Here is a 15,287-nt window from a genome sequence, read left to right on the forward strand (position 1 = left end):
TTATTGCCCAAAAAAATTGGAAATGCCTTCTCCTCCCTGCAGCAGTATCAGCTTTCTATAGAAGGCACTGTTCATTGAGGTGCTCAGGGTGCCACAGGGGTGGTGTGCACAACTGAGATGGGCCCCCTGGGTACAATCTCCTGGCGTTGTCAAGACTCTGACCCAAGTCTAGTGCCATATCCCATCGTGGCCTATCGCTCCTATTTCATCTGCTCTGGATTCCCAGTGTTCAAATTACAGGGTTGTGTTTTTGGTATATGTAAATGACTATATGTGGAGTTGAGGAAGGAGTAGATAATTTTTGGAAGGATTATCCAAGATAATCCCCGTGAAAGCCACATGGCCTGGACAGCGAGAATTCCTGAAGGAGGAAGCCCTGGAGGCTGAAGGGATCAGGAAAGGTGAGTTGTAAAAGATAGGAGAGTGTATAACATGGGCGGACAGGGAGCAGGACAGAAAAGAGAAAGTACATAGCCTGGGACAGAGCTTTTGAGGGCCTTGAAGGATGTATTAGGGATATGAGACTTGGGGAGTCACTGAGGACACTTGAGCAGGGCTTGGAAAAGGGGGGTTAAGGAATCATCATTACTTTGCTGCCTACCCATTGCAAAGCGGTTGGAGATGCACAGTAACAGTCCATATACTAAGAGGTACACCCAAAGTAGTGATGGCGATATTGGAAAGGAGCAGATGATCATGTAGACTTAGTGTGAGAGACTGCACAGGGCCCAGGGATGGATGCAGGGACAGAAACTGTCAGGGCAGAAGATGGTCTTGGCTGAAATACCTGGGAAAAGCTGACAAGAATAGGGAAGGAATTGCCTACGAACCACAAGCTCGCCAGCAGCAAAAGTAGACAGCAAGGCACTGAAAGAGACACCAGAGACTCCACCCATCCTAAATCAACAGGCCAACTTGGGAAAGGAAACTCATATGGTCCACTTCCTTTGCCTGCCCATTCCATTTCTTCCTTTTGTAGTCCCTGAAAGCAACATGACAGCTTTGGTTACAGGCCATGTCACCACAGCTAGGCCAGCTGCTTTTCCACTCCAAGCCCAGAGAGGCAGCAGTAGCCCCTTCCTTCTCAGAGCACAGGGGCTGCTAGATAATTGTCTCATGTGAATTATCCCAAAGTAAGAACCACTGTAGAGTGTTCTTCAGAAAAGGTTTCTAGGAATCCACACATAAACCTTCCTTTGGCTGCTTGCATGTATGTGGTCAAGTTTAGAATGAGATGGAACTTGCAGAAGAAGAAAATTGCCCTTGTCTATTTCTTTAGTAAGCTAGTTTCACTCCACTATGACATACACTCCTTGGGAGTAGAATGAGAGGAGTTGGTACCACATCACACTGTAATCAGTGCACTTGAGGGGAGTTCAAGGGCAGCAAACCAGGCTTAGTAAGTGTGGATTCACAAGGGAACTTTAGTTGCTATAGCCCCCTAAACAATGGCCCCACCATAAGCCCCCTGCAACTCCAAGTCCCAACCCTGGGCTGCTTCATACAACATATTCTCAGATTGTGGGGTTTTGTGCCCCCATCTGCTTCCAGGTAGAAATCAGGGTGTAGCAGACAAAAGACACAGTTACCAGGAGGGGTCCTATTATTGGCCCTGCTGAGTGTCACAGGTGTATGGCATGCACCAAAGACAGGATGTACACACCCTGCCCGGGGTAATTTCTTCATTATAGAGCATATGATAAGTGGTAGTTGACTCCTCATTTCTGTGCTGGGTACCATGGGGAGGCAAAGGAATCAGAAAGTGAGATTTTCCTGAAGCAGTTTACTTCCTTGTTCACTCCTAGTAGAACCTTTTTGTGGCTCAGAGAAATCTGAGGCTGTAAAGGTGGAAATGGGCCAGGATCACTTGAGCACATTACAGCTCTCTAGTTTTGGCCTGCTAGGATTAATTCACTTTTTACAACAACCTGAATAGGTAGATAGGTAGTAAGTAGCATAGTAACGCAGTCAAGGTTCAGGATATTCAGATTCCCATTCTAGAAAACCTTGTCCTGCTTTCTCCCTAGGGATTTCCCATGATCCATGGATGCATGGTATTATATTGGGCCTTAAGACTTGCAAGCCATTATTTCTACCCATTTGTATGTCATCTAAAAACTAGGATATGGAAAGGTATTTTGTGTGTCAAAGTTCAGGTCCAGATGCAGCACTATACAGTGGTGGTTTATGGAGAAGTGTTAAAAAATTATTCAGTTCTCCATGTTTGAGTGTTCACCTAAATATTCTGAGTTCAGGATTTACTAAGTAATTTCTACCTTGGAACAATTAAGTGGTTGTTATCAATAATGATGTTTTCTTCATAGCCTTTTCTCTCACATAAGCATTTCCCTGTACAAACGTCTAGTATATACTTATTTGCTTTTGCGAATACCTTTTCTACAAATATAAGTGAGTATGACATGTTGGCAAGAAACAAAGGCATTAGGAGTTGGAGAAGGAAAGGAAAAATAGAGGGTTTGGAGTTTGGGGGTTTTTTTGGTTGGCAGGGGGCGGGTATTGAGAGGGTATTGAGGATCACCCATAGGGCCTCATAACTAATGCTAGGCAAGCACTCTACCTCCCATCTACAACCCTAGCCCTTTTTATTTTGAGATAGGGTCTCATTAAGTTGCCCAGGCTGACCTCAAACTTGTGAGCTTCCTGCCTTAGCCTTCCAAGTAGTTCAGACTGTAAGTGTGACATCACACCTTAGCAATTGTACAAGCAAATTGGGTAAACCAAAACATAATAGATCGGAGATGCATATATGACCAGAGTGCTTATCTGGCACACACAAGGCCCTGGAATCAATCCTCACAACACAAAGAGAAAACGTCCAGGACCAGCCCCAGATAGGTAGGAGTCAAGGACTTCAATGATTATTTGAAGGCCCTTGTTTTTGCCACAAGGCAAAGAGAAAGGTAGTTCTTTGCAACTTTAGGAAAGGGGACCTTTAAAAGTTTTTATTATGTAAGTAACGATAAGTGGAAATTAAATGTTAGCCCTATATCTCACTGTGGTGTGACCATTGATCCTCTTGTGTATGGTCTTTATTGGGAGAGATTGTTTACCTACATACACACACACTCATAAGGAATCACTCTTGAATTTCTCCATGGGTTTCTCAGTCATGGCATTAGGAAAAAAGTACTGTACATGGTTTTGAGGTCTACTCTGCCAACATGTTTTCTTTCTGTTTCAGGCTTGAAAAAAACCTTGCCCAGTTTTGATCCCTTCAAGACTTTGCCACAGCCTCTATCACACATCTGTTTTACTCGAAGAAAAAAAATATATAATAAAAAATGTTTTACTCTTTTACACTGTATAATTCTAAGAAATAGTGTTATTTGTGAATGCATGGTGTGACATAATTTCTGTACAGTTTGGAGATATTTTCAAATGAAACATAAAAGAAGTCAACAATAAAACCAAGAAAGTGAGTATTTTTATACCAAACATTTTAATTCTGACAGGATGGATTCTTACACTGGGTTGGATCACAAATTTTATGCTAGACTTATCGAATGCTTGTAATTAAAAATATCTATTTTTTTCTTTAAAATAAGCTGCATGTTTGAGGCATGTTTCGAAATAGTTACCAACATTTCCAGAATTGTATTGTTAAATGTATAGACACTGTCTGCCTGGCTGAAGTCCAGGGTTCATTAGTAATGTAGTGTTAGAACTGTTCTCTTCAGCCCTGGTCTGTGATCCCAGTTCCCATATGATATCCCTACAAGACAATCAAAGCTTCCAGGAGCTACTTTAATGGCATATTCACAACTGGGCAAAGAAAACTTGGGGAGAAATTCTTTAGACTAGAGTGTGCCCTTTGAAAGATCTGGCAGCTCCATCTGTGACTGTATGAACTGTGTGTTTCAAGTTTCATGTTTATCTTTTATGAGAGCTTGCTCCCCTGTGTGACTAACTTGCTGTATTACTCACCTTCCATAGCTATGCCACTGCTCCTGTGGGACTGTAGTAGCCCTCACTGTGAAGGAGCACCTTGGCTTCGGGGCTGGCTTTGCCCAACTACAATGGGCAAGCCCACATCTGCCAAGTGATTTTACCCAACTTTGGCTGAACTAAGCTAGTGTTCAAACAGACCGCCTGTCACATGTTCTGGAATCCCAGGTTGCTTGTCGTGAGGTTCCCAACTACTCTGGCACAGGGGGAACCACGGTAACCAATGGCCAAGAGGAGGACGGTTGGGCTTCTTTCAAAATGGTCAAAGCTAAACAGTCTTTGTGTTTTAAGGTGACACATTCCAGAATCTGTGACAGCTCAGCCTCTCCCCCTTCCCCTTGTATAAAAGCCATGTGTAAAACTATATTGACCTAAGAGTTTCTAACTGCTAATATAGCTAGAAATGATCACAATCTTTCCTACTGATCTGCTCACTCACTGTGTTGAAAAATTCAATATTTTAATGATTATATGCTTGATTTGGGGGTTTTGTTTGTTGTATCATTTTTCATTAGAAATAAAAATAACATTTTTAATGGTTATCACAACAAAGCAAAGCTAGGAGTGAGGGGCTCTTTCTTACCAACAAGAAGAAGAAAGAGGGCAGGCAGTAGCCTAGAGGCTCCTGATAGATCTGCTTGGGTGTTTAGGGAGGGTCTATGCCCTCAGCACCACTTAACTCTTGGTGAGACTCCTGTATTTGATTTTAAGGAAAACAAAGCCACTTCACTATTATGCTTTTTTAAACTGTTTGTTTAAAGGTACTTTTCTATTGTTATTTTTAAAAAATAAAGTGCTTATTCCAGCTATCACACCATTGCTTGACAAATTCTTTTTTTCAAGATCAGCCAAATGTGTCCCACACACTGCAGTCTAGGGACCAGAAATTTCTGTTTCAGGCTTTGGGACCAGCTAAGCACTAGCATGGAAAGATTAAAGGAGGAAACAGGTAGGAATGGGAGAGCCAGGGGATAGCCTCCACAAATGCACCACTTGGGTCACTGTCACTACTGCCACAAGCCATAAAGGAGCCCAAGGTAGATTCACAACTTTTCCGAGATGCCTTTCACTGAATTCAACAGACATGCACCTCAGGCTACAAAGCTATGGCTCAAGATCATTCGAATTCTATTCAGGTGTCACTGATGGCTTTATGCTGACTTAGCCAAGATGATTGATAAGAGTTTCACACATGCGCTCACTCACCATTCTTAATAATGCCTAATTCCAAACAATGGCAACAACAGCTACTGTAATCCTTGACTTGAACACTGATGTTTTTTGGTTCCGTGTTTTGGATCTCATATCCTTTTCCAGAGGCGACTATCCACCAAACGCAGGCCATCACTGCCACCTTCCGGTCCCTTGAACTCATGGATAACTGGAGGAAAAAGGATAGGAAGCTTTCCACAGCCACACTCGGCTCCATGCCTATACCGGGCAGGCTTGATCATGTGCCTTTGCCTTTAGCCCATCCGTCAGCCTCCAACTCAAAAGCGCCAGAGATTGCCATACAGCCCAGGAATCGAGGGCAGCCAGTTTTACAGCTGTGGGCTACACTATCCCAATAGCCATTCCTGAACACAGTCACTTCCCAGATGATTTCTCAGAAGAGGACCTGGGATGGATGAGTGCCTAACCATCACTGTGCTGATGTGCAAGTGACAAGGGTGGATGGTATTTACCAGTTCTGTGCAAATTACAGTCCTGACCAAGCATTTGAGTACCAACTTCATTACAGTCTCTGAAAATTTGTTTTTTCTGTCACTCTACTGATAATGAATGAATGTACTGTCTTTTAGAACCAGGAACATGGAATAAGAAAAAAGGCATGTCTATTAGCTCTTGCTCCCTTACTCAATGTCCCAAATTTGTAACCTCTGTAGATAGATTAACTTAGCCATCACTTTATTTCATTACCAAATGTACTTTCCCTTGTGAATACAAGACTAATTGAACTAATTTTATAAACTGGCATCTGAAATAACACTCCTTCCACTTCTGTAACAAAATTATGAATTAAGGGAATTTGGAAAGAACCTTACAATTTGCAAATGAAAACACCTCCAGTTAATCACATCTAGGCTCCAGCTTCACTGGATCTAGTGCTTGCATAATGTCAACCCCACTTTCATGGGCTAACTTGCAATAATTACTACCCCATCTCAAACTCTATGGCATCCCTGAATCCTGAGTTGTGTAGCCTAGGGAACTTTTTTTTAAAAAACTTATTTTTTAGTGGTAGTTGGACACAATAACTTTTACTTATTTATTTTTATGTGGTGCTGAGGATCGAACCAAGGGCCTCACATGCACTAGGCAAATGCTCTACCACTGAGCTACAACCCCAGCCCCCCTAAGGAACATTCTTAAGAATGATAAAGGCATGGCTGAGGTCCTGGATTCTGTATCTTAATACACAATCCTTGGTGTCCATATCTAAGTTACTTCTGAGGGATCTGGACAAGACATGATCAGTGCTAACAATGTGGACAGATTTCCTCCTGCTTCCACATCACTGCAACATTCAACTATGGTGAAAAGCCCACTCTTCCGGAGTAGTTTAAATATCAGCACATGGTTGCTCTCTTACTATTCTATTTTAAAACCATTATGTCACACCTTCTAACAAAACAAATTTTACAACATTCTTAGGCTAAAGAATGTTTATTATTAGTGCCCTGTTATTAGTGCCCTCAGAATGCCTCTACTAAAACTATCACTGTAATGCTAAACCAAATATAAGTAGTCAATTTGATTAAGGTCTCCAAGTTAGGGGGGAGGGTTGTTTTTGCAGCACTGGGGATTGAACCCAGAAGTGCCTTACCCAGCGCTCCCCCACACCCCATTATTTGAGACAGGGCCTCAAACTTAATCCTCCTACCTCAGCCTCTAAGCAGCTGGGATTTCAGGCATGTGCCACTACACATGCAGGAAAATGTTTTTTTTAAAGCTCTATCTACCAATGGTGCAGGACATCCTAGTGGTAGTGACATTAATAATAAGAGTCAAGATAAAACTGGTATAAGATAAAAAGTGCTTCTGGAGCTAGTTCTGCCAGATTCAAGCTGTGGTTTATTTATTTATTTACTGAATGCCCTGTGGCATATGAACCCTGCAAAGTTCTGGCTGGTTGAAAAGTAAGATTTCACCAGATCTTCAAACCACAACATGCTTACAAGGTGCTGGCCCAAATCAGATGAGCTGGATTAATACTACAGCCCCAAACTTCTACAGGGGCCTAAGATAGCAGCCTCCTCAATCTTTATTTCTCCCATGGAGGAACTAACCAGGCCCAAACCCACTTAGCTTCTGAGACTGAACAAGGTTGAACATGTTCAGGTAAGTATGGCTGTAGACCATACTTTTTCTAATGGAAATCCTTTTGCGAAGGAAAATGTGCTTTTGTTCTTTAAAGCAGAGAAACAGAAGGTGGGGTTAGCCCAGATGATAAGGCTATAGCCTTGATTCTTTTTGCATATTTTACATTCATTTTGCTCCATGCTCTCCCCAAACTACATATAAACTCCTAAGGTGGCACACCAAAATGAGGTTTTCTGCTATCAGGCCTCCTTACACAAGGTGGGACTTCTATCTTGCTTAAATAAATCTTACTCTGTTTACTCTTCCCTCCCATTATTGTCTGTAGATTTTATTCTTCAGAATGTGCAGGCAAGAACCAAGAGGAAAGTGGCAAAATAGGGAATGAAGTCTCACTCAAAACTCCAGTTTCATCTTAAGAGGAAAGCCAATAGCATAATGCCAGGGCTTACTCTAAATCCACTTTTCTAAACTATGCTTCCCCCAACAGTCACAAAACAACCTGGTGACAAGTGTTCCAAAGTTAGTCTGAGAAATGGTTTCCAAGAGGTTCCCAGACCTTCTAACTCCCACCTACTCTTCTCCCAGTACACACTGGGAAATGAATTCCAAGGACAGCAATGTGAGTGATAACAGGTCATTGCTACAGAAGGCACGATACTTGCCTCAGCTTGCTAACAGTGAAACCTCAGAAAACCCCAAATCTTCCCACAAATCAGCTGAAAGTAAAACAGTAGCTAGAAGAAAGGGGGGACACTGAGTTTCATCTTTTAAGCCATTAGCTGAGGGGAACTGGGTAATTGATAAATACAAATACTCTAGTCCTACATAACCAACTACATTCAGAACATGTTTTTGCTGCCAGTGATTTCAAACAGCTCATATGAAAAATCCAAGGCTGTACATTTGCATTCCTTCCCTATGAACACTGGGATTGGAAGTAATCGGATGTCTCTGCACTACATTTTTCCTAATTCTCTGCTCAACAGGTATAAAGTGCTCTTCTGTCCCTGGGGTCCCACCATCATCTAGCCACACTCACCAGCTATGACAGCAGTGGCCAAATGTTCATTTTTATACTTTGTTCAGGCTCAACTACATTTATCTTAGCTATCCCCTAAGAGCCTCACGTGACTGATGAATTATAAATTAAATGCAATACAGCCTGACTTACCCTTTTAACTCATTCAGCCATGCCCATCCCCACTTGCTTCTGAATGGCAGCAGATCCAACAGAAACAGGCAGAAGTGGGAAAACAACTTTAGCTTGGAATTTCTGGAGAATGTTTTTTAGACACCCAAAAGAACTGCTAAAAAACTTACTTCTTTAATTATGATCATAAACATAACTAGGATCCTATCAAATTTTCCACAAAAACTATATCCTCCCCACATCATTCAGTGATGCAATCTCAGTACTTCACCATGCAGGAATTGCATGTCATAGGCAAAGAGGATCAAGGCTTATCAGCAAAATAAAATGCAAGTGAATGAAACAAAGCTATAGTTCACACATGTTATCGACTTGGCAATACACTTCTCTAGATCTAAACTTCCTCATTTCTGAAATAAGTTTTAGACAACGATCAATTATCAGGCCAGTCCATGAAGTATTGATGAGCACAGGCTTAGCTAGAAATTATTAACAATACACAAGCTGTAAAGCATATTGTTTTAGAATCTGTGATGGAGGTCTATCTCCTTGCAGAATAAGATGAAGTATGGGGTGTACAGACCACAGAAGCAGGCATTTGGAAATAAGCTAATTCTACATTTACAATGAAACTAGTTTTATGCTGTAAGTCATTAAAGTTCCTTATTTACGAAGCAAGACAGGTTGAATTTCCTGTATTCCTAATTATCAAGGGGAGTCTCAGTTTCACATCTCATGTTTCGGAGCTTGGAATTTAGAAAGACATAAAGCAAACACAGAGCACTAAATGGGTAGGAAGTTCACATATAGAATATAAATTAAAAAAGCAAAATGCCTTCTGTCATCTAATCAAAGGACTCACTGCTTTGGGCACCATCATGCCTTTTTTGGGGACACCAGACCTCACTTTTATAATGCAATACAATTTCAACCTGTGATATGAAGCCATTAACACAAAGGACCACAGCAGTCCATATAAAAAGCAGCAATAAGGGGCTGGGGTTGTGGCTCAGCGGTAGAGCTCTTGCCTAGCACGGTGAGGCCCTAGGTTCAACCCTCAACACCACATAAAAATAAATAAATAAAATAATGGTATTGTGTCCAACTATAACTAAAAAAAATTTTTTTTTAAAAAAAAAAAAGCATCAATAACGAAAATGGGCACTTTGCTACAGAAGGCAAGAAGGACCACAGCAACTTCCCATTATGAAAAAAACCCACACATACTTGATAAAAGCTCTCATGAGCCAGGCCAGTGACAGGGGGAAAGTGGGGGTCTCGACCAGATGAACCTCAGGCCAAGTCATGTGAGGGGTGAGACATGGTAAAGCTAATGTTCAGGTTGGGAAGATGACTCCATCCATCCTTGTTCAAGACCATACCAGAGCATTATTTTCTAAATCCAACAGGCTATAACACCAATTTGTCCTTTTAAAAGATAACATTAACAATTACATCTAGTATATTTTTTATTGCATTACTTGCTAATGAGAGGCATGTCTTGTGTTCCAACTGGGAATCCACATGCTCAGTACCAGAGCAGACTCCAGTCTCCATAACATCCCAAGTACACACCCTGAGCAAGTCCAGGACTGGAGCTGGTTGCTGCCACTTCCAAGAATGAAAAGAAACAAACGGAATTCATTAACTTATTCAAAATCCTTCTACAATGATTTTATTATAAATATGTTCTTTTGGAATAAACAAATATTGCATTCAAGACTATCTGCCAACTTGCTCTAAGGTAATAAAAGAGAAAAAATAGGACCAGGAACCATCTAGAAGTAGAGACAAATAGCAAAGACACCTGCATATCATGCTAAGCGCCTTTCTCCCAAGAAGGAACAGAAGGTCTAGAGGGAATATCACATTTCTCATTAGCCTATTTGATTAAAATAAGCTTTGAGTTTGGTAATTTGCACTTGTTCTGTAAACTGAACTGCTCCTTGCCTCAGTCCTAAGAAGCAGAATGGGAAGACAGCCAGTCTTCAGATCCCGAGCATCAACAACAACAAAAAAATCTTGATTGTGTGTTTGTAACTCTTTGTTCAAGACAAAAGTGTTCCCTATTTGCCAGGAGTAATGTCAGAGTAATCCTTCAGCACTCCAGCCAAGTGTTCGTTGTGAGTCTTAAAACGTCGTTTTTTCTGTGAAGCAGGTTTTTTCCTTCTCTGAATAGGAGCCTAAAGGAAAAAACAGAAACAATAGTAATTCCCGGGTGGTTAGGATGGTCAGGATTTAATAAGCAAGCTCAGAAACCTGCAGTAAAGAATGCAGAGTTTCCCCTGCTCTGTGACCCAGCCTCACATACACCCATCCACAGCACACATGCCAACCTCCAACCAGACTCAGTACTTTCTGTTACCATAAGGTGTGAACCTACATCAGCAATAAACAGGTTGTCACCATAACTTACCCGAACTATTCTAGGCACTAAGTGGATAAAACAAAAGAGAGGTAGTGAAGCTCTTGGGTTTTTGTCTCTGTTATCAAGTCTAAAAATATATTCACCATCATCAATTTAAAGTGGGGGGCCTGAATACTGAGATATAGCAAAACAGAAATGGAGAGACACAAAGATTTGTACTATTATTCTCCATTCTGTATATTTGAAATATTAATAACACATGATTAAAAATCAATAAACTAATAATAGGTCATCATGAAGGGCTGTAATTACACATTTGTGGACAAATCACTGGCACTAAATCTTCCTTTTTGAGTCCTAAAAATTCACTAAGACACACACTGCACACACCCAAAAAGGCACAAAGATAATCTCCAAAGCATGATGATGGCAAAGGAGAGAGGGAGAGTCTCACATGTTAGTAAATTACTCCCCACCTGGCTCCATTCTTGGACTACAGGAATCCAGGTTTTGCTTAGCTGATACACAGCAATTTACCAGTTTTATGTGATTACTAATGCCTCCTATGAGAAGAATTTAGGCACTACAAAGAAAACAATATCGGGTTCCCAAGGGACCTGAAAATCAACAAGGACAAGTCAACATGATCAGAGACAGCAGAACTAAGTGACAAGTCTACAAAGCTCACAAAGCAAGGGGAAGAAAGCACAATTACAGTGTTAAAGGCCAAGCAGATGAAGACGCAGGCTCCTGTAGAAACTGGGATAAGTGTGTGCAGAGGTGAGAGAGTAGGCAACACTGAGGCCCCAGAGTCAGGGAGGCAAGGCTGGAGCTCAAGAGCTGGCATAGTTAGAACAGGCTAACAGGCAATGGGAAGCTCTCCCCAGCCTGGAGAACAGCACCCAAGGGCAGTTCAGTTGCAGACATGATATGGGTTACATCTGACCAAATCACTGGACGAGACAAAGAAAAAACTGGAAGGGGGACTGACTACTGGCTTTTCAGAGCGAACAGGAAGCAGCTAACAGAGAACACAGGATTGATTTTTTTTTCTACAGATTACACACCACTTTCTTTGGTCCAGATTCCTGCATAGAAGAAATACCCTGTCGCTTCAAATATTCTTCAATTTTCTCCTCATCCATTGAATCCACAGTGACACTCCTCCAGAGTTTCTGGAATTCTGTATCAACAAGAAAGCAGTTATTTTATCATTTATTTTTACAAGTCATAGAATCTCTGTAATCAAAATCCAGGCTTCAATATTATCACCTCTAGGCCTGAATTAGTACATCTGAGATTTCCTTTTAAAAACAAAGGCAGACAAGAACATTCCAGTGTCCGGACACTAAGCGGCAGAAGGGCCTGGGAATAGAATGGCATACACACAGACTACGTCAGTGATGCTCTATTTTTAGAGGCCAGAAAGCAAAGGATGATGTGATAAAGCCTCCTGCTCCCTTAGGCCTTCTCTTTCCTGGGGAAGAAAAGGCAGTCAATACTCTCCTTTATTTCTAAAGTCAGTTCCCTCCATTTTAGGCAAACAGTTCAATTCCTGCTCATCTGCCCTGAGCTCAATATACTCCATTTTCTCTCCCACTGTTAGTAAGAAACATGCAGAGAAATGAGAGAAATTCACTTGCAAAATCTTTTGAAATCAAGGGATTGGTGACTAAGAGGATAACTGAGATGGAAACACTGTCTCACAGCTCCCATGAAATAAAGAAGAAAGACTACTGTCCAGCCTACATCTTGTCCTCAGAAACCTATGGTCCCTCTGAAATATATATCCAAAGTGAAAGTTCTTTGCCTCTTAATTCTCCTCCTAAAGACAGATTCTAATAACTGGATTCACCTATCAGCATCTACTTTCAAAAACAAAACAAAAAACTTCTTGTGATGTAAAAAAATCACAAAACTCAATACTCTGAGGGAAAAAAAAAGGAAAGTCCTTAGCACCGAGGTGGTTCACTGGACCTCCAGTTCACAAAACCTGCCTTGCCTACCTGCCTGCCCCCTATTGAAAACCCTCATCCCACCTCCTTTCCTTCTAGGGCCATTAATTTTCCAGCATAGTCATTCACAAGCTACAAATGAAGTAGACACCAAATAAAGTGCTGGACTAGATTTTTTATTTTCCTTTGCCCTCTTTTCTAAGTTCCTTCCTTTTTTTCTTATTTCAGTACATACTACATGAAGTTAATGATAGGGAAACAGAAATCCAGTGAATCTATTAGGGTGCCCCACACCCTGAAGCTTTTGTTGCTGGTGACCAATTGCCAAAAATAACATAATCTACTACAAATAATTCAACCTGGGCACAGAACATCTCTAAGATGTCTGTATTTCCACAGATATATATTAGGGGTTCTTTATACTATTATACTCATTGAACTTTCATCTGCTCACATTATAGACATTAACTGATGACAACTGTTTGCATGCAGGGAACTCTATTTTCATCTGATTCCCACAGTAGCAGGCACTGTTCCTACCATGTTGACAGGTACTACAACTCACTATGAACATATGAAATACTATTGTCCACCAAGGCCTAGACACCATAGGCCATTTTCTTTTTACATTTTTAATATTTTTATTTAAAATAAATTTGCACTAACAAAAAGTTACAAAGTTATTATATAGGTCCCTTCATACCTTTTATCCAACATTCCTTAATAATAGCACCTTAAAAAACTGTGTATCTATTGAAAACTTATAAATACTGACATAATATCACTAATTGACAGGCACTTGAAATGTATTATTGTTAGCAGGAACACCCCTTCTGGTCCAGGAACCGATCCAGGATCCCACCCTGCCCTAATCATATCTCCATATTCTCTTCAAATCTCCCAAGGGTACCCAGTCTGTCTTTGTCCCTCATTTCTGAAACACTTCTAAAGAGTACTGGTCAGTTATATTGTAGAAGGTTCTTCATCTGGCTTTGTCTGATATTTCCTTTAGACTGAGATTTCTGCATTTCTGGCAAAAATAACACAGGAATAAGGCTGTGTTATTCCTATCAATTGACAATTGCCTTATTGTCAATATATCTTATTACTGGAGCTGGTTAACTGATTATTGATTAAGGGGTATCTATTAGGATTTTCAGCCATGAAGCTATTAGTTTTTCCTCTGTAATTAATAAGTGTCTTAGGGAGATACATTCTGAGACTATGCAAATACCTTATTTCTCATACTTTCACTATCTTTTGCATATATTAGTCACTCTTGCATATAATAATTATTATTTGTGAGTGCCTACTGCAAATGATTTCCATCATTTCTTCCACATTTATTATAGCTCTACTGCAGGAAGTGCTGCTTTCTCTAATTTGTTTTTTAATTATTTAAGTGAATAAGGTCACATGGATATAATTCATTATCATCATTATTTGTGTTGTTGTTCAAACATCCCAGCTTTAGTTGGTTCCAGTGTCTCTGGCTTGTCTTTTTTTGGGGGGAAAGACACTCTTACTTTTTGGTACCAAATGTTGTTCCAGGCTTATCTTGAATTTTCCAAAATTTGGAATCAATCATTTCTCCAAGGATTCAAGACTTACTTTACTGCAGAATGGTATTTACAAACTAAGATCTATGCATTCTGTTTTTTTACACCAATTTTTCTTTTATGAAACTAGAAAATGACAAGATAACATCAAATTTGAAGATGCTTCAATTTAGCAGAAGATCCCCAAGTACAATGAAAATCAGGTATGTTCTAAACTCTAAGGGTAAATAAAATCAGAACTAATTGATAAACCCACTGTCTCTTAATAGAAAAGAGAACAGGCTAGAATTTATAAACTGTGCCATGAAGGGAAGAAAATAAGCAAACTCAAGGAAGTTTTGCTGAAATTCCCATTAACTCACTCACAATTTGGCTATGCCTACTCTTTCCTGTGAAATGGTAGAACAGTGTGGTGCAGACTTCAGAGCCACAAGGCCAGGGTATGACCTTAGTTATCCCATTTACCATATAAAACAGGGCAAGCTCTCATTTCTCTGCTCAGTTTCCTCATCTATAACATGGAGATAACAATAACACCTGTCTCATAGAGTAGTGAGAAATAAGTTAAAAATAAGTAAGACACTAAAAATAGTGCCTGTAAAGGAAAGGTGTTATTATAGTTATCTCTACCTATCATCATCTAACATCCATTATCTTATTTCTGTGTGCTAATGCCTTTAATAAAAGCAGTATGAAACATTTATGAAAAGGACCGGCTACTAGATTCTAAAATTTTCTTAAGCAAAATCACAAAAGTGGAAACAACCCAAATGTCCATCAGTTGAAGAATGAGTAAATAAAATGTGAATATGAACACAACATTCTTTTTCACTATAAGGATTAAGGTTCTATACTTCCCTCTAAGCACTCCATAGCTGCATCCCTTAATTTTGACACACTGTGCTTTCATTTCATTTAATTCAATAATTTAACTTCCTTGTTATTTATTTCCTCCTTGAACCATG

The 15,287-nt window shown here is 40.2% G+C and overlaps 2 protein-coding genes across 4 annotated transcripts in view; one reads left to right on the forward strand and one right to left on the reverse strand.

The window, feature by feature from the left end:
• Rbpms (RNA binding protein, mRNA processing factor) overlaps positions 1 to 4,780 on the forward strand; it is a 173,323-nt gene extending 168,543 nt beyond the window's left edge. For both annotated transcript variants that reach the window (XM_058582296.1, XM_058582297.1), the window contains one exon: positions 3,203 to 4,780. The gene's annotated coding sequence lies outside the window, so the exon portion shown is untranslated. The remainder of the gene's footprint in view (positions 1 to 3,202) is intronic.
• Positions 4,781 to 10,084: 5,304 nt separating this feature from the next.
• Gtf2e2 (general transcription factor IIE subunit 2) overlaps positions 10,085 to 15,287 on the reverse strand; it is a 72,474-nt gene continuing 67,271 nt past the window's right edge. For both annotated transcript variants that reach the window (XM_046453281.2, XM_046453283.1), the window contains exons 7-8: positions 11,876 to 11,991; positions 10,085 to 10,623 (exon numbers count right to left, since the gene is read on the reverse strand). In XM_046453281.2, the coding sequence (XP_046309237.1) occupies positions 10,507 to 10,623; positions 11,876 to 11,991 (233 nt within the window). In that variant the 3' untranslated portion in view covers positions 10,085 to 10,506. The remainder of the gene's footprint in view (positions 10,624 to 11,875; positions 11,992 to 15,287) is intronic.

The sequence above is a fragment of the Marmota monax genome, unplaced genomic scaffold (genome assembly GCF_021218885.2).
Source record: "Marmota monax isolate L192 unplaced genomic scaffold, Marmota_monax_Labrador192_F-V1.1 WCK01_AAM20220418_F8-fsc00117, whole genome shotgun sequence".
Taxonomy (NCBI): domain Eukaryota; kingdom Metazoa; phylum Chordata; class Mammalia; order Rodentia; family Sciuridae; genus Marmota; species Marmota monax.